The sequence below is a fragment of the Nilaparvata lugens genome, chromosome 10 (genome assembly GCF_014356525.2).
Source record: "Nilaparvata lugens isolate BPH chromosome 10, ASM1435652v1, whole genome shotgun sequence".
NCBI lineage: Eukaryota > Metazoa > Arthropoda > Insecta > Hemiptera > Delphacidae > Nilaparvata > Nilaparvata lugens.
Window position 1 is genome coordinate 38,249,944 of NC_052513.1, and position 26,702 is coordinate 38,276,645.

The 26,702-nt window shown below is 32.9% G+C and overlaps 1 protein-coding gene across 2 annotated transcripts in view; it reads left to right on the forward strand.

The window, feature by feature from the left end:
• The first annotated feature begins 233 nt into the window (after positions 1 to 233).
• LOC111060655 (trafficking kinesin-binding protein milt) overlaps positions 234 to 26,702 on the forward strand; it is a 151,810-nt gene continuing 125,341 nt past the window's right edge. The window contains exons 1-5 of one of the 2 annotated variants that reach the window (XM_039436810.1): positions 234 to 409; positions 5,282 to 5,387; positions 8,081 to 8,257; positions 21,598 to 21,708; positions 25,411 to 25,515. In XM_039436810.1, coding sequence (XP_039292744.1) covers positions 21,615 to 21,708; positions 25,411 to 25,515 — 199 coding nt within the window. In that variant the 5' untranslated portion in view covers positions 234 to 409; positions 5,282 to 5,387; positions 8,081 to 8,257; positions 21,598 to 21,614. Of the gene's footprint in view, positions 410 to 5,281; positions 5,388 to 8,080; positions 8,258 to 21,597; positions 21,709 to 25,410; positions 25,516 to 26,702 lie in introns of those variants that run through there. The other variant, XM_039436815.1, reaches the window with a different exon arrangement.

Genomic DNA, 26,702 nt, shown 5'->3' on the forward strand with positions numbered 1-26,702 from the left:
ACTTCAACTTTAAACTCAATTTTCATTGAATACTGAAAACAAAATAATATGGTGTTCAATAAAATATATAGTACTATACTATTATTTTATAATATAATGATATTATACGACACAAGTACCGTAACAAAATGAGAGAGAGCAATGTCAATTTGAATTTTGCCGCGATTAATTATGGCGTCCTCCCACACAGCTGTTACAGATCAATCTTGTGATGCCAAGATTTTCAAGATTAGGTAAGCAGTGCTTCTGAAGGAAGCAGTCATATTCGTAATTTTGCAGTTGAATCGTTATCCGCGTATTTTCCAGTAGAAATTAGAAGTTTATCTCTTATTTATTTGCAATAAAGTATCCAGTTTGTGCTATCTCGTCATTGTATTTGTTTCTCTGATCTTCCAAAGTGCAAATTAAAGTAAGTAGAAAATCTAACAGACTGTGTTCCCTTGAGTGAGTCACTCTAGATTAGAGGTCGTGTTTTGTATCTCTTTATGTTTGTAAATTTTGGTGAGTCATTCATTTATATTGCTTTATTCATATTTTCAAAAGTTTAAAATTAATAAAAACTACATGAGGTTATGAGCATAACCTTTTCAACGTAATCTCTGCTCAATGACCTAGAACCAATTGCTGTAACATTGTATTAACCTAACCGTTTTGCAACATAATGTTTTTGCATTAAACGCCTTCTTGGTTACTCTTATCAAGGATTGCTCTCACATTTTAAACTTCTGAATTATAATTCTTCTATTCTAACTATTCAATGATTTGCTTTCCGTAATACAGTTTCCTAGATAGAAAAAATAATCAATTTTTCTAATAGAATAAACTTTCTTTTAAGTTTTCGCAATAATGCAAAGAATTATTACTATTTTTCTCAAAACCTATAACTATGTCCTGTAAATGACAAGATATAGATATGGCTAATGTCTTGTAAATGATTTTGACCTGTATGATTTTGTATTGAAACAAAAGGTTTTTGGAACAGTACTGACCAGTTTTACCAAGCTTGGTCAAGACCTATAACTATTTGTTGTAAATTACAAGACATAGATATGGCTAATGTCTTGTAAATGATTTTGACCTGTATGATTTTGTATTGAAACAAAAGGTTTTTGAAACAGTAGTGACCAGTTTTACCAAGCTTGGTCAAGAGATTTCACCATGGACAAATCTCCTACGATTAAAACAAGTGTACTGGAGCATAATACCATTTTTATGTAGATATCTTCTATCTATGATTTTAGTGCACACTATCATATTATAAAGGCGAAACCATATTAGGTGATTTTTCAGGCGCCCACCCAATCAGCCAATCTGAGTGCTTCTTGTCCTGCCGACTCTGAAAACGTCTAAACAATCTCCTAATATGGTATCTCCCTAAAGCGTGCCCTGTTCAACCATGTTCTATTGTCTTGAACGAGCTACTGCGCTTGGTGAAACAAACTAGACATAAGGTTTTCAAAATAGTCTATGAAAGATTGGGTAACTTATTTGCCCCGAAAGGCCAAAAATCCTCTTAAAATTCTTCTTAAAACTCTTATTCCTTTCAAATACATTGATGGCTATTGATAGTAGCCTTCGATATTAATTAATAATCAACAAATTTCAATCAAGTTACAGTACTCAATAGCCTAACTATTATTGAATATGTGTTGATTGTAGAAAGAAAAAAATCAATGAAGAAATAATCATTTTCAGTAAATCCTGGAATTGAGATGCCGCATACAATGATGAATCATAGGAAACTGACAATTTGAGCATTCATTCTTGTATCCTCTAACAAGTATTCTAAATCTCTTCAACCTTCTCTTTAATCTTTTTTTTTTTGAACTATGTAAGAGCAGAAGTAAAAGTGCTATGCTAATACTATAGGCTAAAAAGATTAATGCCTATTGTAATGTAGCAGATTATTTGACATGCATTTTCACAATTCGAGAGTACTCATTGTTTAAAAATTAAAAGTGTCGACGACCGTAAAAATTCATGACAAGTAAAATTGGACTAAAAAATGTAGGCTATGGCAAATAATAGACTACATTACACTATAGATAACAAGAATTGTTACAATAAACGTCATACATTTCTTAAATCTTCCTAAGAATTTTTAATTTTTTCTCTTTAACTAAAGAAAATAGTTTTAATAATTTTGATCAACCACTAAATAGCCTACTTCTTACCAACCAATTTAATCAACCGTCAAGTGTACTCCATATCTCAGGGAATTTACTGCCTTCAATGAGTGGATTTTATTAGAGATAATAAGTACTTGCTAACAACCTCCTTGCTTTCAATTAACTGTTTTTGAATTATCTCGTTAAAACATGAGATGGGATGAGAAAGTCCATAGCCCGGTTGCACAAAAGCCTGTTAAATTTTAAACATGATTAAATCCACGAAAACCAATCAGAGAAGGCTATTTTGAAAAGAATTTTTCTCCGATTGGTTCTCTTGGAATTAATCCCGGTTAAAATTTAACAGGATTTTGTGTTTCCTCACATAGGGACTTTGTAACTAATCAAGTGTTGATTCTTTCACCAGCCACACAGAGAGCGATCTCTGGTCAGAATATATTAGGAGGATAAAGATAGATATAGAATCTTATTGCTCTATGGGTCTAAATTATAAGAGTTTTAGACTTTAACCACAGAGTAACACTTAACTACACAGGAGCACTGGTATGCTTATTCCGTGCTTTAACTAAATAAATTATAGATTCGGCTTCTAAATTATAAGAGTTTTACTGTATTCAAAGATTTTCCAATGAGAGGATTCTATTTGTGAAATTCTATTCTTCTCAAGAAATATCCTAGATTTCTTCAACGTTTCCTTAAATTTCATTTTCTCCTAAAATTTATAAGAAGAATATGATTGATAATTTGTGTTAATCAAGTAGGCCTAGGTACTAATACCGTTTTTCAATAAAAAAAACTAGTCACAATAATTATATTTTTCTTAAGAAATAGATAAACTAGTTTCCTTTGTTATGGTGCATTTTCGTTTGTGCTTAAACTTTGGCAGTCGACGACAACAAGCATTGTTGACATTCATTTTGTCTAAATTTCAAGTGTGCTAAAACAGCTGATCAAATACTTCATTCATTTGTGTTTATTATTCAAGATTCAAGAATCAAAACATTTAAAATAATATCAACATATGCCATTTAAAAGTATAAGCTTAACCTCCCCCATTAAAACATAATTGAACATAATCTTTCAGGTTTTTTAGACAAATTGAATCTACCCAATCTGAGATACCCACCCTGTCGTGGTTGACGACGGCATTTACGCAAAAACGAAAACCCAGTTTTACATCTTTCTTAACATTTCAAATGCTTTTTTTCAGCAAACATCTCATTTTATTAAATATTGATGTCTAATTCAATGTCATTTAATCCACTACAACGAATGAAAAATATATTTACTTAACGTGAGTGTCTCATTTGCTAGCTGAGAGAGAACGAAATCAGCAAACGTTTCCTGTCAGTTAATTTTAAACATGATGAACGTGAGCTCTATATTATTGGGTGATCTACGACAGACACCAGATGTGTAGAGTTGCCGTGTATGATGGATGTTGTTAGCGACGTCAAGTAGGCACCTAGAGTGGTCGTGTCTTGTGATTTGGCTCACATAATATATTTCCCGTGATTTGACGATTTTTGTGACGTTTGGGGTTCGAAGCCGGGAACATGGAGCTGAGCCAGATAATGACGACGGTCGGTTGGAGATTTTATGCCGAACCTTGAAACGCTGGTCAATTTGGCAATCAAGCTAATAAAATTCGCGCTAGAATTGCAGTGAGACGGAGGTCGGTCATGTGGAATTAGGGGAACCGAGTTGTTAGTTTGACAGAAAAAATGTTGGTTTGTGAAAACGTTTGTTGTTTCTTAGTTGTTTGACAACTAAAAAGTCGTATCTCAGTATATTAGTTGTAGACATATTAGTGGTTTGACATCAATTTTGTTGTTAGATTGATAACATGAATCACTTATGTGTTGTCAAGAATCTAATCCACAATCAAATCCTATTATATTAAGCGAGCAATTTCTGTATATATGTTTATATCTGGTTATTTATGTTCAACGGATCTCGAAAACGGCATCAACGATTTTCACGAAATTTGAAACCTTGTTGGTTTATGATATAAAAATTCGATTGCACTAGGTCTCATCCTTGGGAAAACTCGCTGAACGACATTAAAAGGATAATTCATCCTTGGCTGAAACAGCTGAGACTTTCGTCGTCTGTGGATAGTAAAAAGTGAGCGAGTGATTCTGTGGAAAATCAAAATATCGAATCCCCGAAATTCATAAGCTGACGTATAGCCAGCTGTAAAATATAAACACGATCATTTTAGAGAATTGTGTTATGTTTATCAATAAATAAAAATTACGAGCGAAGCTCGGTGCCCCGATATTTCACTTGCATTGCACACTCCTTAAAGGCAGTTGAATTATTGTTACAGTACATACAATAATCATATTTCTTAATATCTCATTATAACTATAATATAGTATTATAATACATATCAGTTTATCACAATAATAAGTAGTAATTGATTGATCAAAGATTCCAAAAATAATTCCTACCTATTTTAGAAAAAATATTATAGTATTTAACAAGAGGATGGAATTCAGGAGGATGACTGTTCATTCTTGTTGAAATCATCAATTATATTTTCCAAGAAAATATATTTTTCATTGATAAAATAATAAAGTTTAATAATTGAGATTTAATGATTATGGATAAATATCGAGGAATGGATAAATGAATATTACATTAAACACAATATGTATTGTGTTTGAGTGTGTAATTGGTGAATTTTGTTGGCAAAACTTTATTCAGTTTAAACTATCAAGTTACATGAGAGATCAACTATCAAGTTACATGTTAATGAGATAGAGTATTTTGTAAATTAATTAACTGATTTCATACATTGTAAGAAGATGATTAAGATAGAATATTTTGTAAATTAATTTTATTTCCACATTATTAAAAAACGGAGCTAGAGAAGGATAGAGGTATCTGCCTTGTTGAATGATAGACAAGTATAGCAACACTAATGCTAATCAAATACTGCTGTTATAACATGGACCTCACTATAGTAATTGATTGATCACAGGGTCGTAATATCATTCCTACCTATTTTTGAAAAAAAATCGAGTAGCCTATCCAACAAGAATGTGAAGATTGGACTTCTTTTCGTTAATTGTTTAATTTAACTTGTTAACTTGTTTATAGCATACACGGATTTTATTCTATGTATATTTTATTTTTTGTTTCAGTTATGTCTTTTCTACACAATCAATGCTTCCTGCTATCGTGTTCCTCAACAACTGCAACCTGTGTTCTCTAGTCTTGGAAAGCTGTTCGAATTTCAACGAAACTAAAGTAAGTTGTTATAGTGAATTAACACAATGTAAATGTTGTTAACCACTTTTTTCAATGTATATTCAAACTTTATAAAAATTATACACTTTTAAAATGTGTTTGCCAACATTTACTTTGTGTTTATTCGTTATAGAGAAATGATGATAATGAATAAACACAAAGTGAATGTTGTTGACCACTTTTTTCAATGTATATTCAAACTTTATAAAAATTATAAACTTTTAAAATGTGTTTGCCAACATTTACTTTGTGTTTATTCATTATGGAGAAATGATGATAATGAATAAACACAAAGTGAATGTTGTTAACCACTTTATTCAATGTATATTCAAACTTTATAAAAATTTATATACTCTTTTAAAATGTGTTTGACAACATTTACTTTGTGTTTATTTATTATGGAGAAATACTACATCACTTACGATGTCAATTTGTGATAGATAACACTTTTGAATCATTCTGTTACTTGAAATTTCAAACTGAATAAAGTTCTGCCTATCAAGACAACAAACTTCACTAATTACACACCCAATACATGTTTAGTTTAATGTACTATTTAGTTATTAATTCATTGATATTCTTCTATTATTGTATTATGGTTTTGTACATATTTTACATAGTGGACATTAAATACAAAATACGTGCAATATTCCAGGTTGAAAAATTACACAGTACAAACGATTTTGCCCTTGTACTATCTTGTGTGTACTATTTTGTACTTCTGTGTGGGCGAGATTTGATGATAGAATACCTATGCCCTGGGTGGGGCTCGAACCCACTACCAGGCGCAAAGAAACAGACTGAAGTTGCGAAGACTTCACTCGGCCACGCTGGTCTGCAAATTTTCTGCAGCAAATCAAAATAGATTAAGATACGAACAGGAATGCAGTAGAGTTTCGATTTTCCTGGAATTAAAAATATATGATTTTGTAACATGATACTGTGTCCACTGAACTTTCTGAAAGCAATAGGAACTTGTCGATCTGAAAACTGGACATCCTGAAATTGCCTACCCGGGCTGGTTCTTGATCAATTGAGATCTTGATGAAGTGGAAGTTACCCATCTGCTTGAGTTTCAACCTGAGTTATTTCGCGATACCACAGAGGAAAGATAGCTTAAGAAGATATACCATGGTATAAGGCATTAATGTTCCATATTTCACTGTTAACTCAAGCCGATATTCCAAGTAGTTCTTTTTTCCCGTGAACAGTGGCGGCGCTTGACCTGAACAGTTGGGTGGGCCAGTGGTGGGAATTGTTGGGTGTGTGGATGGGAAGGGGGGTGCTTTATAAAGCATATTCAGCTTTACAAGTTGTTACGCAGGTAGTCTATAAACTAAACTTTAGTTTAAAGTAAGCTAAATTAAACTTTATTATTCTATTTGGAGGCAAGAAGATGAGTTTCATGTTTTTCGATTGAGTGAATTCGATTAGTTACCTTGTTGCCATTGTTAGTTAGCGAGACCACCCTCGCAGCCCATTCTTCTAAAAACTAAACTTCATTATTCTATATAATTGAAACAACATAATATGCAACCCACCAAAAGACTTGTCAAAGTACACCTAACCTCATTTAAATCATGATCACCACACACTAATATAGCACTTCACAATAAAATCACGCCTTTAAATTCACAACCGCAATCACTACAGTTGGATTATTGCTAATTAATCTATGCAAATATTAGCACAAAAGTAGTTGAAAGTATTAACTTGTTAACTTTATAAAATAATAAAAAAACCTGTTGCCAATTCGGATGCAATTCACATTTCACATGATGGCTGGCATGTAAACAAAGCTATACTAGCGCTCAGCAGTCTCAGCGAGAATAGTGTGAATCAACGTGCAATGGGCCAGCTCAATCTGGCCCACTTGCTCCGTATATCAATGCATTGCTTGCTCCGTATATCAATGCATTGCTCCCAGCCAGTCTAGCGCCGCCGGCTTGCGTTGTCTTGCCAATACGTTCTTATGAGAGCTAGAAGGGCCAGATTTCTAGGGCCCTTCAATGTGCTACGTAATGATTCGTGGCCATCGTTGAACTCGTACGTATTCTACGATGGCCACGGATGCATTTGCATGGTATTTCAACGAGAATTTTTACCAGTTGACAGTTCAAAATTAATGTATATTGTATTTTATTCAATAATAATTAGCCACATAACCTAAAGCATTTTAAAATGTATTTTACTGTTTCATTTGGGTGGGCCCGGCCGACTTGGACCTTATGGAAGCGCCGCCACTGCTCGTGAAGCAATGTGACGCTTGTAGTCTCTCATACTGTGCCGTTCTTACACCTTGCCAAAACAGTAATAATGGACAGTAGTCGACAGGAATCGGCTTGAAAGTTGGAACATAAATGACCTATATCATGGGATATCTATCCCATGCTATCTTTTTTCTAAGGCAATACTATCAAACAATCACTTAACCTACTGTATTTTTAACAAATATTGTATTTTCTACTAATTTCGATTAATTGTTGGTGTATCGATTGTTGTTTTTGATTGAATACATGTATTTGAAGACTACATTCATCAAGAAAATGGATCTTACTTATGAACTGATCATGGATTTTTATGATTGTGATGAAATACATTCTTATTTAGAAATATTTTCAACCAATCATCAATAAATTCTGTGTTTCAAATTTCATTTTTTTTCAACTAATTTTGATTAATTGTTGTTGTAGGTGTTGTGTCTGCCAAGCTGGCGGCCCGTGAGGAGGCGGGGAGTTCTCCCTCCTCCTCCTCTCCCTCTGCCAGCACCTTCCCCTCCTCCTCCTCACTGAGGAGGGGCAGCTCCAAGCGCACTCTGCCTCGCAGGCCCTCGTCGCTCGGCTTCTATTCTGACGCGCACACGTTGACTGGTGAGTGACCACACACTAGAAATAGATCGGTTCATCAAATCCTCTATCCGAGTCCTTTTTTGTTGTCAACATTACTTTTTTCCTTTTTATTGGAATCATTTCCGTTCTCGTCCTTCTGATTCTTCTTCCTCCTCCTCCTCCTTCTCCTTATCATCATCATCATCATCTTCAGTGTCATCATCTTCATCATCTTGTTGTCATCATCTTCCTAGTTCTTCTTCTTTTCACGAGTTTCCTCTGGAGATTAGAAATAGATTGGTTGTTTAAATCCTCTGTACGAGTCTTTTTTGGTTGCTAACATTCTGTTTATCCTACGGTTCTTTGTTTTCCTGGAAATCATTCCGGTCCCGTCCTCCTGATCCTTCTCCTTCTCCTCCTCCTCCTTCTTTTCCTAGGGCTTCTTCTTTTCCCGACTAGTCGACAAGTCTCCTCTGGTGACTAGAAATAGATTAGTTCATCAAATCCTCTGTCCAATTCTTTTTTGTTTTCAACATTCTATTTATCCTACTGTTCTCTCTTTTCCTTGTAATCATGCCTGTCCTCCTACTCCTCCTCCTCCTCCTCCTCCTCCTCCTCCACCTCCTCCTCCTTTTCCTAGTTCTACTTCTGTACCTCGTTCTACCTACTCTTCCAGCTACTAGCTATAAGGTTTTGATTATTCTCTTTTTGCTACACCTTCTCTTTCTCCTTCTGCTTTTTATTCTCATCCTAACCTTGTCCTCCTCGTTCTCAGATTTCTTTCCATCTCCCCTCCTCCTGCTTCTTCTTGTTCCTTCGACTGGTAACAAACTGAAGACTGTTTGAACATTTGTAGTTTCAATTCATTCCCCCAGTCCTCGTTCTCATCCTTCTCTTCTTCCTCCTTCTCCTCCTTCTCACTCTGGTTCTCATATTTCTCCTTCTATTCTTTCTCTTCCTCGTCCTCTTTTCTTTCATCCTTCTGTTCCTCACTCTCCTCCTCCTGTTTCTACCCTGTAAAATCCCTCTTAATCATTTTTTCACCATCTTCTCCTCATGTTCCTCTCATTCTAAATTTATTTTTTTCTTTTTCTGTTCTTTCTCTTCCTTGTCATCCTTGCTTTCATCCGTTTATTCTCCTTATCTCCCTCCTATTTCTTCTCTGCATAGTCCTCTATCTTCCTTTTCTCACTGCGATATCTCCTCCTTCTCAAGTTCCTCTTATTCTCACTTTGTTTTTCTTTTTATTCTTACTCATTACTCATTCATTTATTGTACAATATACTGTCATCATAACAATATTATGACTTAATCTTCTGTTCTTCCTCTTCCTCGTCTTCCTTGCTTTCATTCTTCTTTCTTTTTCTCTTCTCCTGTCTCTGTTTCTTCTCTGCACAGTCCTCAATCTTCCTTTTTTACTATCTTCTCCCCCCATTGTCCTGTTATTCGTCTTCTTAGTCTCATCCCCTTCTCTTTCCATTCTCCTTCTTCTTCCTCCTCTCTCTTATTATTTTCTTCTCTTCCTCTCTTTCTCTCTATCCTTGCTCTCCTCCTTCACTTTCGCAGAATGACTAGACAATTTATTGATGATTAATTCTGATTCATTGAGAAATAATAAAGTACGTAATGTGCTTATTTGCCAATATCGTCGTTATCTTGGGCTACAATAAATCTGTTATAAAAATGCTTGAAAAACGTTTAATTGCAGCTTTGATTGATGCGTTGTTGGTGTCTTATCAAGCAGAAATTAGTAAAATTGCGATTCTTCCTTTCAAAATTTCAAGTGGCTGGTATAAAGACGCTTAGGTAATGATGCATAGGCTCTTGAATTTTATTGTAAAATGAGGCTCTTGAATTTTCGATAAAGAATGACGTGCAGAGAGGATGCAAAATTACTTGAAATCTAAGGAATGTTTTCTAATTCTTTCTAGAACTCATTTGTGATAAAGAATGTAAAATATCTCATTTTATAGAGCCTATTTTTCATTCAATTGTCATCCACATTTTATATTCGTGAAATCGGTAAAGAATTACTTGATATTTAGGGAATACTGTCCTCTTCATAATATCTTCTTTCTAGAACTCATTTGTGATAAAGAATGTGAAATATCTCATTTTCTAGAGCTCATTTATGAAAAATAATTGTTATCCACTGTTTATATTCGTGAAATCGGTAAAAATTACTTAAAATTTAGGGATTATTGTTCTCTTCATAAGATCTTTTTTCTAGAACTCATTTGTGATAAAGAATGTAAAATATCTAATTTTCTAGAGCTCATTTATGAAAAAAAATAGTCATCCATATTTTATATTCGTGAAATCGGTAAAGAATTACTTGAAATTTAGGGAATACTGTCCTCTTCATAAGATCTTCTTTCTAGAACTCATTTGCGGTAAAGAATGTAAAATATCTCATTTTCTAGAGCCTATTTTCATTCAATTGTCATTCACATTTCATATTCGTGAAATCGGTAAAGAATTACTTGAAATTTAGGGAATACTGTCCTCTTCATAAGAACTTCTTTCTAGAACTCATTTGTGATAATTAGTGTGAAATATCTCATTTTCTAGAGCCTATTTTTCATTCAATTGTCATACACATTTTATATTCGTGAAATCGGTAAAGAATTACTTGAAATTTAGGGTATACTGTCCTCTTCATAAGATCTCATTTGTGGAAAAGATGAGTCATCTAGTGATGTCATGTTACATTGTCTAATTTGAAGACATGATATTTTATTCATCATTTAAATATTTCATTTTCTAGATCTCATTTATGAAAAAGAATTGTCATCCACTTTTTATATTCGTGAAATCGGTAAAGAATTACAGTACTTGAAATTTAGGGAATACTGTCCTCTTCATAACATCTCAATTGTTGAAAAGAAGAGTCATCTACTGATGTTTTGTTACATTGTCTAATTTGAAGACATGAATATTTTATTCATCATTTAATATTTCATTTTCTAGAGCTCATTCATGAAAAAGAATTGTTATCCATATTTTATATTCGTGAAATCGGTAAAGAATTACTTGAAATTTAGGGAATACTGTCCTCTTCATAACATCTCATTTGTGGGAAAGAAGAGTCATCTACTGATGTTTATTTACATTGTTACTTGTTACATTGTCTAATTTGAAGACATAAATATTTTCGCTCTTTCAATGTCTTTCACACTACAACAATAGCTGGGTAAATTTTCCTTTGTTCTAGGTTGAGTTTGTTGGTTGGCTGTTGTAGAAAGTTACATAATAAATACTTGATAATGAACTTGAAGTTGGGTCTTGAAGTTGAAACATAAGTTTGTCCTTGAAACTGTACGCGGTATTTGGTCTGTTGAACTCGACTTGATATTTTGAAATTGTATAAGCTTTTTGAAAAACGTTTGGCATAGCTTAGAGATAGTGATCTATGTATGTATTTGTGAAACATGAATTGACTTTGGTTTGTGTTTAGAGATTCGCTAACGCAATATTTATCAAATTAATTACTTACTTTATGTGGCTCTACAGTCCATGATGAACTTTGGCCTCCTCAACATGTCGCCTCCACGTCTCTCTATCTTGTGCTCTCTGCCGCCAGTTTGTTACTCCCAGCACACGCAGATCACCCATCACGTCACCAGTCCATCTCCTCCTTGCCCTTCCTCTTCTCCTCGTCCCAATCACTATATCATCCATTATATCAAATTAATTACTTGATAAATATTCAAGTTCTAGGTTGGGAATTTTTGAATACTATAGTAAGATCTTGCGGTTTGAAAGTCTACTATTTCCCAATTGCAAGTTATAGGTATTGAAGTCTGTTCTGTTTGATGAGGTCACATAATTTCAGGTCATAGTCTGGTAGTTTCAGGTCATTGGTGTGTTTGTCTTTCGGTCTCAAAATGTTATAGTTTTTTCAAAGTTTGGATTTTTTTAATTATTTGTAATTAATTTAATTCATCAAGTATTTTTTTAATTTAGAAAAGATTTTTGTATGTTTTTAATTGTAAATTTAGTGTGTAATTGAAGAATTTTGAAGTGACACATAACCTAGCTACATTTGTACTGTTGTATAAATTAGAATTGGAACCGTTTTAGGCTTAAGCCTGTGATACTTTTCTGTAAATTGAGTAATTCTGAATGATTGTATAAATAAATAGGCTCTGTTGCACAGAAGCCTGTTGAATTTTAATCATGATTAAACTTCACGAGAACCAACCAGAGAAGGGGGTTGTTTCTCTTGAGAAGAAGGCTTTTCTGATTGGTTCTTGTGGCATTAATCGGGATTAAAAGTTAACAGGATTTTTTGTGCAACCGGGTGTAAGTCAGGTAATATTATTTTCCCACATCGAAAAAAATTTTGGTATTAAAAGTCAGATGACACCTAATAGATTTGGGTTTGAATGGGCACTGGCTAGCCCATCTCATGCTTCAATAATGCCTGGTTTTTATTAGTAGAGTTAGTGGTAGAGTTTCCTGGGCAAGTACTAACTATCTTGTGAACTCTCCCAATGAAAACGTTCATGGTAGAGTACTAGTTTTCAGTAGAGTGGGATAGTACCGTGGGATAGTACTCTACCACTTGCCTTCCCCACCACCGCTTCTCACTCTACTCATTTATTTATTTATTCATTTACAATTCAAATGACACTAATGCAATAACATTATATAAGATAAAATAATAAGGTAGTCCTTGTGCTATTTTTCTTCCAAATTTATAGGTGACTAAGTCCAAGATAAGGTTAGAATTTCACGTGTACATTTATAAAATTTTAGTCCAAAATAAACATGAAAACTATAAATTTTGAATTTAGATGACTTGAATTAATTAATTGATAAGTAATATTCCACTCAATTACCACTTGAAACTAATACTATCGAGTTATTTTAAAAAATTTGGAACCATTGAAGAAATACAAACTTTTAAACACTCTACCACTACTATGCTAATGAAAACAGTCTCGAGCTAGTAGAGTAGAGTCGTGCCCTAGGCTATCAAGTTCAAGAAGTATTGTTTTTTTATTAAAAAGTACTAGTTCATTAAAATTTATTAAAACGTGTTTATTTAAGTGTTAATTTATTAAAAAGTATTGACATTTTAAGGTTACTTCTGTTCTCTGGACAACACACTTTACCTACTATTCTTAATTGTAGTGAAAACAGTTACTCGACCAAGTAAGTAGAGAAGAGTTAGCTCGGTAGAGTTAGTATGCCAGTTACTCGACCACTAACTCTACTAGTGAAAACCAGGCTTTAAAGAGAATCCATATTGCTGGTCTTACTAGTAGTAGCTCTGTGAACAGTAGACCTCACGCAGTATTCTCATCTACAAGTACCTGATTGAAACTATAGACCTTATGGAAATACAGCAATAGACTGGCTTCTCCACACATCTGTGTAATCACTTGTCAGCTGATATATGATGAATAATTCTATAGTCTGATTTTTACGGTAATATTGGCGTATGAAGGAGGCTTCTTTTTCCTTTTATATTATCCTTGACATGCAAAATTTCCAAAAACCTCGTATATACGTCGACGCGCAATTAAAAAAGGAACATACCTGTCAAAATTTCATGAAAATCTATTACCGCGTTTCGCCGTAAATGCGCAACATATAAACATTTAAACAGAAATGTCAAACCGTCGACCTCACTTCGCTCGGTCACTTACTGAAAAATATTTAACTCTAACCATCGCAAGGTCATAATTCTGTGAAGAAAATTCAATCGCTGCCTCACTGTAGCAATCACGTGTTATATGGGTTTGATCATCTCTATAATGCACCTAGACTGTAGCTATCTAAGGCTTTATATGGGAGAAATATTGTGATTAAAGTATATTCTCTCCATGACTAGTCAGTAAATTTCAGAATTAAATTCAAGGTCAGGATGAGGAAAATTGAAGTCTAATGAATGTTGACGTCAATTTTTTATTGTCAATGTTTTGGTGTGTTTCATGTGATGATAAACACCTTTCGGTGTCGGAAAGTTGCAATTTCTTATCAATTCTGTTTTAGCCTTATCAGCTAGGACTCACCCACCTTCTTGTTATCTTTTTGTGTCAATTTTCCACTTTAATCTCTTTTTCACACGGCATGTTAGCGTTTTCTTTGGTTGCTTTATTTCTTATCTGAAAGAGTATTAGGAAAAGGTGAAAATAGTATTCTTTTTAATAATATCATCAAATGAGTTTTTCTTCTACTAAGGCCCGCCGCAAAGTAGACCCACGCTAATCCAAGAAAAGCAACCCACGCCGTCCAACCATGTCTAGGCTTCTCTAGACATCTGTGTAATGCATGCAATGAATAATCCACTTGTCAGCTGATTGATTATGAATAGTTCTATAGCAATGGTTACAAATCATCCCACGGCGTGGGTTGCTTTTCGTGGATTAGCGTTGGTCTACTTTGCGGCGGGCCTAAGGCGAAACCCAAATTATCAATGTAATCAACAATAGTGTTGAATGGTTCGTTCTAAACATTCAATTGTGCTGATGTTGTTCATTCATTCATTTATTTAAAAGTACATTTAATAATAAATAAGACACATAAATGGTTGATAATGAACAACAAGCTCAGTCCAAAGTTTTTATTTTTTGAATTTGGGTTTAATGTTTGATGAAGTAGATTATGTTTACAGTTCATCATTTTTTCAAATTTTTCAGTTATTCGATTATACATGATAATTTTTATCCAGTTCTGACTTTCATTCTCATTATTACTCTTTCAATGTAGAGTCATAATTGATTTTAAATATCTACTTGAATGATATGCTGTCGGTTTACTGACTAGGCGTATATTATTTTGTGTGGTAGCATAGAACAATAGATAGACTCTTTTATCCTCTTCAGTAAAGGTAATATTGAATAAAAATACTAGAAGTTATCATAATAAAAAATCTATTGAAACTTCAATAGACTGGTTTCGTTTGTTTCATCAGTCTCTGTTTAACCATAGAGAAACGATAGCATAAGTAGATATCCCATGGTATAGGGCGTTTATGTCGCAACTTTTAATGTTATCCCAAACCGATAGTTCACTAGTTCTTTCCATGAAGCTGTGTGACGCTGGTAGTCTCTCAATTGTGCCGTTCATACACTCTCACCCCCAAAAACAGTAAAAATTTACAATAATCGACAGTAATCGGCTTGAGATAACAGTAAAAGTTGCGACATAAATTCCCTATACCATGGGTTATCTACTTACGCTAATGTTTCTCTATGGTTTAACGCAGTAAGTGACTAGAACAGAGATTGGAAATGGTGTAACATCCGTGAAACAAATATCTTGAAATACCAATAATTTTTCATTGTGATAACTTCTAGTATTTTTATTCAATACTAACATCTGCTGCTACCTTTATCATCTTCACCTTTACCAAAGAGGATACAAGAGTATCTATTTTTTATGCTTCTACACAAAAATAATATACGTCTAGTCAGTAAACGGAGAGCTGATTCATATCGGAGTTGCTATCCTTGTCTTTAACCTGTCACAGCTGATAGCTCCATCGTTTTCTAGGAGAGTAGATCTCTGAAGATATTGACAATTGTCTATTGTGATGCGATCTTTTGCACTGAGCCTCCTTCAGCCGTCAGCCTTCGACTCGGTCTCCTGATCTATTTGTGACTGTCTAATTATAGCGATGTACTTCATTCACAGTTAGAGTTGGTGGCGCTCTCTGTGTGCTTTACTACAAATACTATAGTGCAGTTCACTTTGAAACTATCAGTATTGGTTGAATATGAAGCATTGGTATGATCTGTGAACAATGCTGGCAGTTTGAAGAAAATCTCACTGCAGCTAGTTCTCAAATGTGCTAGTAGTTTTTTAGTATTGAGTTTTTGATTTTCGATTTTCAAATTGTGCTGGTCAATCGTCCCGGTGTTGGATTATGTGAAGTAATCCCGTAAATGTGCTAGTACTAGTTTTTTAGTTCTGAGTACAAGTTTTTCTGTTTTAAATTTGTGCTGGCTAATTGTCCCAGTGTTAAATTATGTGAAATAATCCCGGGGAAATTATTCCCGGTGTTGGAATACCGTATGTGGTTTTTAAGAGCTTATTTGTTGGGCAAATCTTGTCGTCTGTGTTGGGGTGTTTGTGTGGGGGGGTATTTGAATAGGGATAATATTTAAAGCTAGGTTTACACCAAAGTTATTAACAAAATGTCTTAATCCTTATAGATTCTATTAGATTGAACGGAACTTGACAAACACATATGTTCATCATGTGTATGATAAGTTATATTCGAAGTTGTCAACAAAATGTTAATAACTTAATCCTTGTAGATTCTATTAGATTGAATATAACTTATCATACACATGATGAACATTTATGTGTTTGTCAAGTTCCGTTCAATCTAATAGAATCTATAAGGATTAAGTTATTAACATTTTGTTAACAACTTTGGTGTAAACGCAGCTTAAATATCTGCTCTTAACCTTTAGACCAGATATTCAATGCCACTTGGATCTATCCGTTAAATTAGTGAAATTGTTTTGTGTGGAATCTCTCTAACTTTGTGGGTTAAGTGGAAGAGGGAGATCTTATTGCCGCAACTACGCCCACATCACTTGTAATGTTATTAAGTGCAAATAAAAAATACATATTCATCTATTAATGAATCTATCCGTTTAAATGAGTAGTATTCAAACTGTTTTGTTGTGGAATCTTCAGATCCAAATGATTTTTAGGTAGATTAGATCCCGGTCTGTAGATGACTTAGTTTTCGCTTTTGTAATTCAGTTCTCTATTTTTGTTTCAGATCAAATTGATTTTTTAGGTAGATTAGATGCCGGTCTGTAGATAAGTTACTTTTCGCTTTTGTTTGTGATTCAGTTCACTATTTTTGTTTTATACTTCTGCTTATTTGGTCTGAAGATTTAAAAAAATTTTGAGACTCCATCTAGAAAATATAAACCAAAAATGTAACTAGAACCCTTCTACTAAACTTCTATTTACACTTGAATTTTAAAAACACTTATGGAGTGAAAATGCACTTACATTGGCAGTGACGATCGGTTCGACCTGTTTTTGGTCATCATCAGACTGTGGGAATATACATATTATTTTATTCTCCACACCATACTACTTTCTAGATTTCTTTTGAAATGAAATGAGATAAGATAGATCAGAAATGTATTTTTGGGATTATTCAATCTTAATTTTGCACAAAATGTAGTAAAATATATAGATTTAACTGACAGAAAATATAACAGTACTATTGAATTTAGTTTACTATTTCTGTTTCGAATTATGATAATTTGGTCGGAAGATTTGAAAAGTTATTTGGGACTCCCATCTAGAAAATATGAACCAACAATAAAACTAGAACCCTTCTACTAAAATTCTATTTACATATTATTTTTTACTTCATAAATAGAAGTTCAGTAGAAGGGTTCTAGTTTTATTTTTTGTACATATTTTAACTCATTAAGTTTTATTTTTTGTAACATGAGAGCAATATCTTTCAAAAAGAAATACGGTACTATAAGATTGGAGTGAATAAAAAAAAACTATCAAATAAACTACAAAATACTGCAATACAAGATAAATAATTACTATTAAACTATCGAAATAGAAAAATATTGGAACAAAGTGCACCAAATTATCACTATAGTGAGGTCCACGTTGTAATGGCAGTGTTTGATTAGCAATGGTAATGCTATCCTAGTCTATCATTCAACAAAGCGGATATCTTTTTCCCGCATTGCTTTGTTGCCAGATCGGCTTTTAGCAATGTAGAATTAATAATTAATTAACAAAATATTTCATCTTAATGATGAAAACTCATTATGAAATTATCGAAAAATATGATTTCTTGCTCAATAAAATATAATTTATTATTTTAATCGAGAATGAACAATTAATATTAAAGGTGATGGTTTTGAAAATGATCGCTAGACGGTTGAAAGTACTACAGTCAGTAAGTAAAAGTTTTTAATTATTTGCTTAAATATTTGACTGCATGTCGTGTTTAAATACATAGAAAAAAGTGAATTAATATTCCATTAATAGACCTGTATCAGCTACCGCCAAGAAGGCATTGACAAGACAGTGAGGATCGGCAACGTTGTTCGCCTATCTTTCTCCACTGCCGTTATAACGTGAACCTCACTATTGTAATAAGTAACTCAAGAAACAACTTGTGAATTGAAACTGATGAATTATTACTATATAAATTACTACTTGTAACTCAACTAATGAATGAAACAGACAAATCACAGTGGTAAAATGTGTCAGGATTGTTATTTTGTAGGAATGAGTTAATAAAAATGAATTAGATAAATGAGATGATGTGCTGTTCCACTTGGTAAGACATTGGGACATTTTCCTAATAAAAAACAAACAAATAAACAAAACTACCCTGTGTCTTTATCACAGAGATAAGGATTAACAAAATTCAAATGGGTTCCTTTAATCCTAAATTGCTAGATTTTCTCTTTTTAGAAATTACTGCTTATAACTCATCTAATGAATGAACCAGACAAATCACAGAGGTAAAATGTGTGTAGACATGTGTCATCACCTGTATCATCATCACAGAGATGAGAATTAGAAAAATTTAAATGAACTCCCTTATTCCTCAATTGCTAGATTTTCTCTTGCTAGAAATTACTACTCATAACTCAACTAATGAATGAACCAGACAAATTACAGTTGTAAAATGTTTCGGGATTGTTATGAATGAAATGATTTAGATGAATGAAATGATTTAGATGAATGAGATGTTCCTCTGAGTGAGACTTTGGGACATTTCCCTACTAAAAAATAAACAAACAAACTACCCAGTGTCATTATCACAGAGAAACGTTTAGCGAAATTTGAACGGATTCCTTTCATTCTAAATTGCTAGATTTTCTCTTGCGTTGGATTTTCTCCAAATGTTTGTTGGGACCGTTGATCTATTCAAATTAATTGGCCACTTGTGAAATCTTGAACTTGGATTGGGTTTCTTGTGTGACATTTGGTGGGAAACCTGTTGATTTTTTTAAAATAAAAATTTGTTACTTCTTGAAATCGTACCCTCTTGATTTACTTGTGAAAACATGATGACTATTTCTTTGTTATGTTCAATCAAAAACGGTAAATACTTTGATTGTTATGGGAACAGTTGAAGGTATTATAGGAACCAAGGAATGTAAAATTACTTTTTTATTCATTCTATAATTTAATTTTGTTTTATTCATTGATGACTTCAATTAAACTATTTGAGTGAGTAGGTTTTTGATTTTGTATTCAAATTTTTTATATAAGTGCAATATTTCTAAAGTTTTTAATTTATTGTGATTCATTTAGAGTATAAAATCAACCTTCAAAATTCAAAATTTTAAATCATCATTTCTGGACCAAAAATCAAGTGACGAAGCAGTGTGTGACTATATAACCTTATCTTTTGGACAACATTAACATTTTATCAAAATTTTTGGAGAGAAATAGTACAGGCTTAGCCTAGTTTTTCCTCCAATGTCATAATTGTATTATGATTATAGTATTTTATAAATAAATAAATAAAAAATAAAATAAAATAAAGGGAGTCGCTTACTTTATGGTTCAAGATCAAATTAAGTAGTTTTTTTAGGGGAATCTTTAATACATCGATTAATAATAATTATAACTTTATATTGGCAACGTATCAGTGATTTATAAATTATCAATAATTGATAATTGATTAATTATTAATCTATAAACCCAGCCAATAGTGATGAAAAAACACCTGTCAATAGGACACATTGAATATTAACTGTAACTTATATTAATTTGTTGCTTATTGGTTATTTATAAACTGTCACTGTAGGCCCATTTATAAAACCAGCCAATAGAATAGAATACCGTAGTTTCATTGATCAACACATATATTACATAAATATAATTTATACTTGGATCTTGTCAAGTAGGTCAGTTACAAAGGAAAGAGATAGGTTACCACAAAGATGAAATAATGCAGATAACATAGAACGATTTCAGACAACATGAAAATATCAGAAATGCTATAGTGAGGTCCACGTTATAATGGCAGTGAAGAAAGATAGGAGAACAACGTTGTCGATCCTCCGACTTGTCAATGCCTTCTATAGACGGTAGCTGATACAGGTTTATTAATATAATATTACGGTTCATTCTCGTTTAAAATATTAAATTATATTTTATTAAGCAAGAAATTTTTTTTTCAATAATTTCATAATGAATTTTCATAGTTAAAATGAAATATTTTGTTAATTATAATTTCTACATTTTTAAAAGACGATTTGGCTATCCGCTTTATTGAATGATAGACTAGACTAGCAACACCAGTGCTAATCAAACACTAAAAATTGTACATCATACCTTGTTAAATTTTTAAAAAACAACTACTACTTAAATTCCTCATTAATTTAATACTCAATTCATAAACTCAATTATCTGCCACGCCTTATTCAGCCTCATTCATGAACGAGTCACTTTATGCTCTTTCTACTAGTTTCCTTATGTAAGATATTTTGATCTACCTTCATAAAAAATGTTCTCCAACACTATACCTCTAGACCACTATATCAAACACTAGACCACACTTTAGTAGGCTACTACTTTTTCATGTTCTTACATAGTAATTCTATGTAATAACACTTTCAAGTAGCCCCACTGAAATGAATGAATAATACTACTTCAAGGTAGGCGCACACAGATCGTCATCGGACGGACGGCATGCATCGGACGATTAGATTTGATACATTGTTTTCAATTGGAGTGCGCATACCGATATGATGCGGATAGGTATGCGCACTCCAATTGAAAACAATGCATCCAATCTAATCGTCCGATGCGTGCCGCCCGTCCGATGACGATCTGTGTACGCCTACCTTTATTTGTAACTTCTTTAGTGATATATAAGTTGTCATTGTTTCCATGAAACCAGCCAATAGTCTAGTGATGAAAAGCAGGAGTTGTAACTTGTTATTTGTAAATTATAAGTGATTTATTTGAAGATATCGCAGAATTGAAAAACAGCCAATATGCTAGTGATAAAAAGCAGGAGTTGTAACTTGTAATTTGTAACTTATTAGTGATTGGTAAGCTATCACAGAATTGGAAAAAATAGCCAATATGTTAGTGATGGAAAGCAGCAGTTGTAACTTGTAAGTTAATAGTGGTTGGTAAGCTATCACAGAATTGAAAAAACAGCCAATAGGAGGCTAATGATAGAAAACAGGAGTTGTATTTTGTAATTTGTAATTTATTAGTGATTTATAAATTGTCACTGAATCTATTAAACCAGCCAATAGGCTAGTGATAGAAAGCAGGAGTTGTAACTTGTAATTTGTAAATTATTAGTGATTTATAAGCTATCACAGAATTGATAAAACTAGTCGAAAACGAGGCATCGAGTGTTGTTGACTGTGGTGTGTAATGTTGTGTAGATTGATCAGTGGAGGTTATGTTTCCGTGGTCGGAAACGAGTCAGTCACAGCGCATGCGCCGTAGACGTCGGCTTAGCGATGAGGAACGGCTACTCGACGCATGGCACAAAGGTACCAACCTAACCTAAGTTCTATAAAAAGAGGTCTTGACACCAATGGTTGTGGAACGGCCATATTGAGGCTATTTTGGCAGCAAATTTTAAACTCTAATCAAATAGGAAGAAATTGTTTGTAGCAAAATCATGGATTATGCAAAACATCATCCCTCTTCTTATTATTTCAATTTAAAAACTAGTAAATGAGCTTCTAAACCAGTAAACAAACTTAAAAACTAGTAAACTAGATAGCTTCAATATGGCCGTTGCAATGCATCATGGGATCGTGTCTTGACCTCTTTCTATAGATCTTGACCTAACCTAACCTCAACTCAGTGGACTTTGTTTCTACAAAGACTTTGAAAGTGCTAGTCGCACCCGCAAGATAGCGTTGCTTGCCCTACCTTCACCAGGCCTCATGTGTGTCCTCTCTAAGGAAGGGTCTCAGTTCTTCTGGATTTCAGTTCATCCAACCTAATAGGTTCTGTTCAATTGTGTTTCAAAGGTAAAATGTCAGGTTAGGGAGGTTAGGGTTTTTGATTTTAAAAGGTAATATTGTGTTATTATTAGAAATGTTTGTATAATAAACACTCGGTTGCACAAAAGCCTGTTAAACTCTGATTGTCACGAGAACGGGTTGATAGAATTGGCTAACTCGGAACTCGCTGAATCCATGTTAAACTGCCACATGAATCAATACTACACCGATCAGAGAAATTTTTATTCATACGGCAGTTTAACAATGAGTCAGCGAGTTCCGAGTTAGCCAATTCTACCAACCCCACGAGAACCAATCAGAGAAGACTTCTTCTTGGAAAAGCCTTCTCTTATTGGTTCTCTTGGCATTAAATCATGATGAAACTTTAACCGGCTTTTGTGCAACCGGGCCAAAGAACGAAAACGTTGATGAAACAGCTGATTATAGATGAACTGAAATACAGGATGAAATTAATGTCACATTTTCCTTTTCTAACAAGTTGTGCTTGGTTTGGCGTGCTGTAGCTAATAGTAATTGTACTATAAGTGTTCCAAACTAATAAAATAATATGATAAATGTCGTGTAAAGTGATTGTGAAATTAAATGAATTGAATATACTAACAAATCAAATCAGTCACATTTTTTGTTGAAATTGAATTAGAAAGTGAGATTCTGTTGGATGAAGTTTGCGTATGCATACGTTATATATTATAATACATAATTGTATTATGATTATAGTATTTTATACAATAAATGAAAAAAAATATTTTAGGCGAACGCGTACAATAATAGAGAGATGGAGGAAAAATCTCTTCCAAGGTTTTCGAATGTTGCAACGCACATAGACGTTCTCCTGTCTTCATATGTCTGCTCACGTGTGCAGGCAGACTTTTTTCCGTCTGCACACGTCTGTCGCTCACTGTGTGCGTTGGCCTTCAGAAATAACTTTTCTGCAGATTGTTGGATTCACATTTCACGAAATTAAGTCATGTAATAGTCATATAAAAGTATGGAGTACATGAACATTATAAAGTTGGTTAGAGAATCATGATATGTTTTGACAAATATATTAACAAGTTTGTCGGATTTACCTCTCAAGATTCCCTCTCCTAGCTGCGTTGTATTGTCTGATTTGCTGTCCATGGTTTGATGAAATTGTCGTCTGCATGTGTATCAAATAAATAATTTTATCTGTATCATTGTCATCTATATGTATCAGATACATTATTTTATCTGTATCATCGTCATCTATGTGTATCAGATACATAATTTCATCTGTGTCATTGTCTGGAATGTGGAATCTTTCTACATACTGCAAGAGGAACAATAAGTTCTCTTGGTTTATGTAGAGTCGTCTGTGAAGTCTAATCTTACCCTTAAGAAAGTCTAAAGAAAACGAAGTCTAAAAATTAAAATTATGAAATAACTGCATCGAATATGTGTGATTCTGACAGTTGATTATGTGTTCGTCTTCAATTATTGTAAAAAATATTTGGACAATTCACTAGGAATACTGTTTATAGAAGTTTTCAGCTATTTCTTAGTCTAATGTCTAATAGATTATTCTGAGCACAGATTTTACTGAAAGAACTATGTAAGAGGTTTTTTATTCGTTCTGGTGTGATTGTTGTATATTTTGCTTATCGTACTATGTCTGTAAGCTAGCTATATGGGTAGAAAGGAAATATAATATTATGAAAATATTAAACTTGTACACTTCATTTTAAATGATCGTCTATATAGTCGTTAAGGTGTTTTATGATATAAAGAGGGTACTATATTCTTTTCACTAAAAAGTAGCTCTAGATAGCTCTGGTCAGGCTTCTATCGTTACATATTGAATGAAATATTAGAATATTCCAGAGCCAATATCGTCTTTCTTTTATGACTTCGCTTGATAAAAGCAACTAAACCTCGTTATAGTAGGATAAAAGATGTTTACATTCTAGGATGATACTTCAGTTCCAAAAAATAAATTTTTGCTCTAGTTTTGGACACTTATTGTATTAGCCTTCTTTATTTTTGTAATTGCATTGCTTTTAATCCGTTTTTGTTTTTTTTTTCGTTTAATTATGCAAGCTGATATCATAAAATGCTTTGGGCATGTAATTAAATTTTACTTTCTAAAGTGTCTACTACTGTATTAACAAATTAATAACTATTTGTGTTATGTTCTTAGTTCTGTTAATAATAAAAAGTTCAGTGAATGTCTCAACTTGGAGTCGATTTTTTCGTACATTGATTTTTTTGTCATCTCATTTGCTTTTTTTCAGAACAATATTTATGTTTTGAACTATTGTATTATGATTTCCATTGTGAATGAGTAAATTCTCGAATGCTTTTGCACCTGAAGAAATGAATATGTAGTAGTAACATTTTCTTATTCACACCAATTTGATTTTTCTATTTAGTTTTTGTTATTAATATGTTGATATGATTTTTTATATCCATTCATTATATAAGCTGCCTAATATGAATCATAATAATTATTATTAAACGAAAATCCAAATTAAATGCTACAATTCACCCCGAAGACTTCTTCTTCTTCTTCTTCTTCTTCTTCTTCTTGAATTGCAGCATTTAATTTGGATTTTTGTTTAATAATAATTATTAACTCATTAGCATTTGAATAATTGCAACATCTCAGTAATTTCCATCTGTAATATCAATCAGTTCAGTTATATATATATATAATATTTTCATATTTATCAATCAATCATCCTTTTATCCAGAAAATACATGAATATGTTCATGAATACGTCACAGATATAAGAAATGAAAGTAATCCATATTTCTGTACCAAATGTTCAAGCTTTGTATATATTCAATCAATCATTTTATTCAATGAAGTGCATTACAAAATTGGTCCCGCTAAACCTAAATAGATTTTACAGCAGGTGCCTATTGTAATGTAATATCTATAATATTAATCAAATGAACTGATTTCATGTACAATATGAATCTACTTTAGTAGATTCCAATATTATCATGACGAGGAAAAAATCCACAAATTTCAAGACATATTTAATTATGATAAACTGTTTTTTTTAAGTTCCCGTTTATTATTTTGATGGCCATAACGTTTTCCATGTTTCAATTTCTTATTTTCATTAACATAGTTTTTTTAGTAGCTTTTTTCAGTAGTCTGTCATGATGAACTATTATTATTATTATTATTTCACTTCTCTCTTAAATTTTATATTATTTTTTCACTAATTTGTTTTTTCTCCATTTTTGCAGATTTATGCGGCGGTGGGGAGTTGCCTGAAGTTGAGATAATCAGTCTTCTTGAAGAGCAAATACCTCAATACAAACTCAGGGCCGACACCCTTACTCAATTCATTGGTTAGTATGACTATATAATTTCTATTTCAAACTATTATTATTTATATAGTCATTAGGATTTTATAAATGAAGGGCCTCTAACAAAAGAAGGAACATTTTTCCCAGAGGTTTATCCAATACAGTTACATAATAGTATCTTACGTCACATGGACGGGAAGGGATCTTTTGCAGTCGAGAATGATGTTTCTAGTTGAGGCGTTAGCCGATACTAGAATTTCATTCGAGCCCTGCATAAGACATTCACGTCCAAGTAACGTACACTATTTTTTGTCATAACAATCTAAAGAATAATAATTGAGAAATAGAAAACATTACCTGCTTGTGCTGAATTTACTGCATGCATTCTATAAACATAACCTAGTTTACAAATTCCGAATAAGGAATTTTGCAGAAGTTGACAAAACTTCCACCTGGAGCGCTGAAGGTGTTTTTTTTAGCACTTTTGCTGTTCCTATTTCGGAACTAGGAAACATTATCGACTGTAAAGAAAACATATATGGTTTCATTACAGTAGAGTATGATGTAATGAGAATCATATGTTTATTTGTTCTGCAAACAGCTGTTTATCGGCTCGATTTCATGCATGGAATACAGCTGATATTGAATGACTATGACAAAAAATGCTTTTTGAAATCGGTATTGGTTTTCATAATAAATTGGAAACAAAACCGGCATTTCATAACGCCCTACACTAGCAATTCAATGTTTTAATAAAACCATGAAAAGATATCACAAGTTCGTATTAGTTGTCTCAGTTTTATCAGTTGTTAAAATTCGTCTTACACCACAACACTACAACAAAAAACGTTGAGAACAATGTGAATACTGTACCCTTTATAGAGTGTCAATCGTCTCATTTACTTATCTTGCATTGAATAAGTATACAAATCACTTGAATGATTAGGATTGCGATAGGATCAACAGACTCAGCCCAAAACTGTCCCAATCCCAATTGAAAGTAGAACTTGAAATAATCAATGAGTGTCAAATGTTGATTGACCGAAGCGAAGCAGAAGGTCTCAGTTTCGAATTGATCGGCTTTTGTCTGTTTGTTTGTACCGCATTTACAGTCGCAGCCATTGTCCGATTTGGATGAAATTTGGTATACAAGTACTTTGAAACAAGGCGCGTCGACGTATATATAAGGTTTTTGACATTTTTCATTTTAAGGATAATACAAAAGGAAA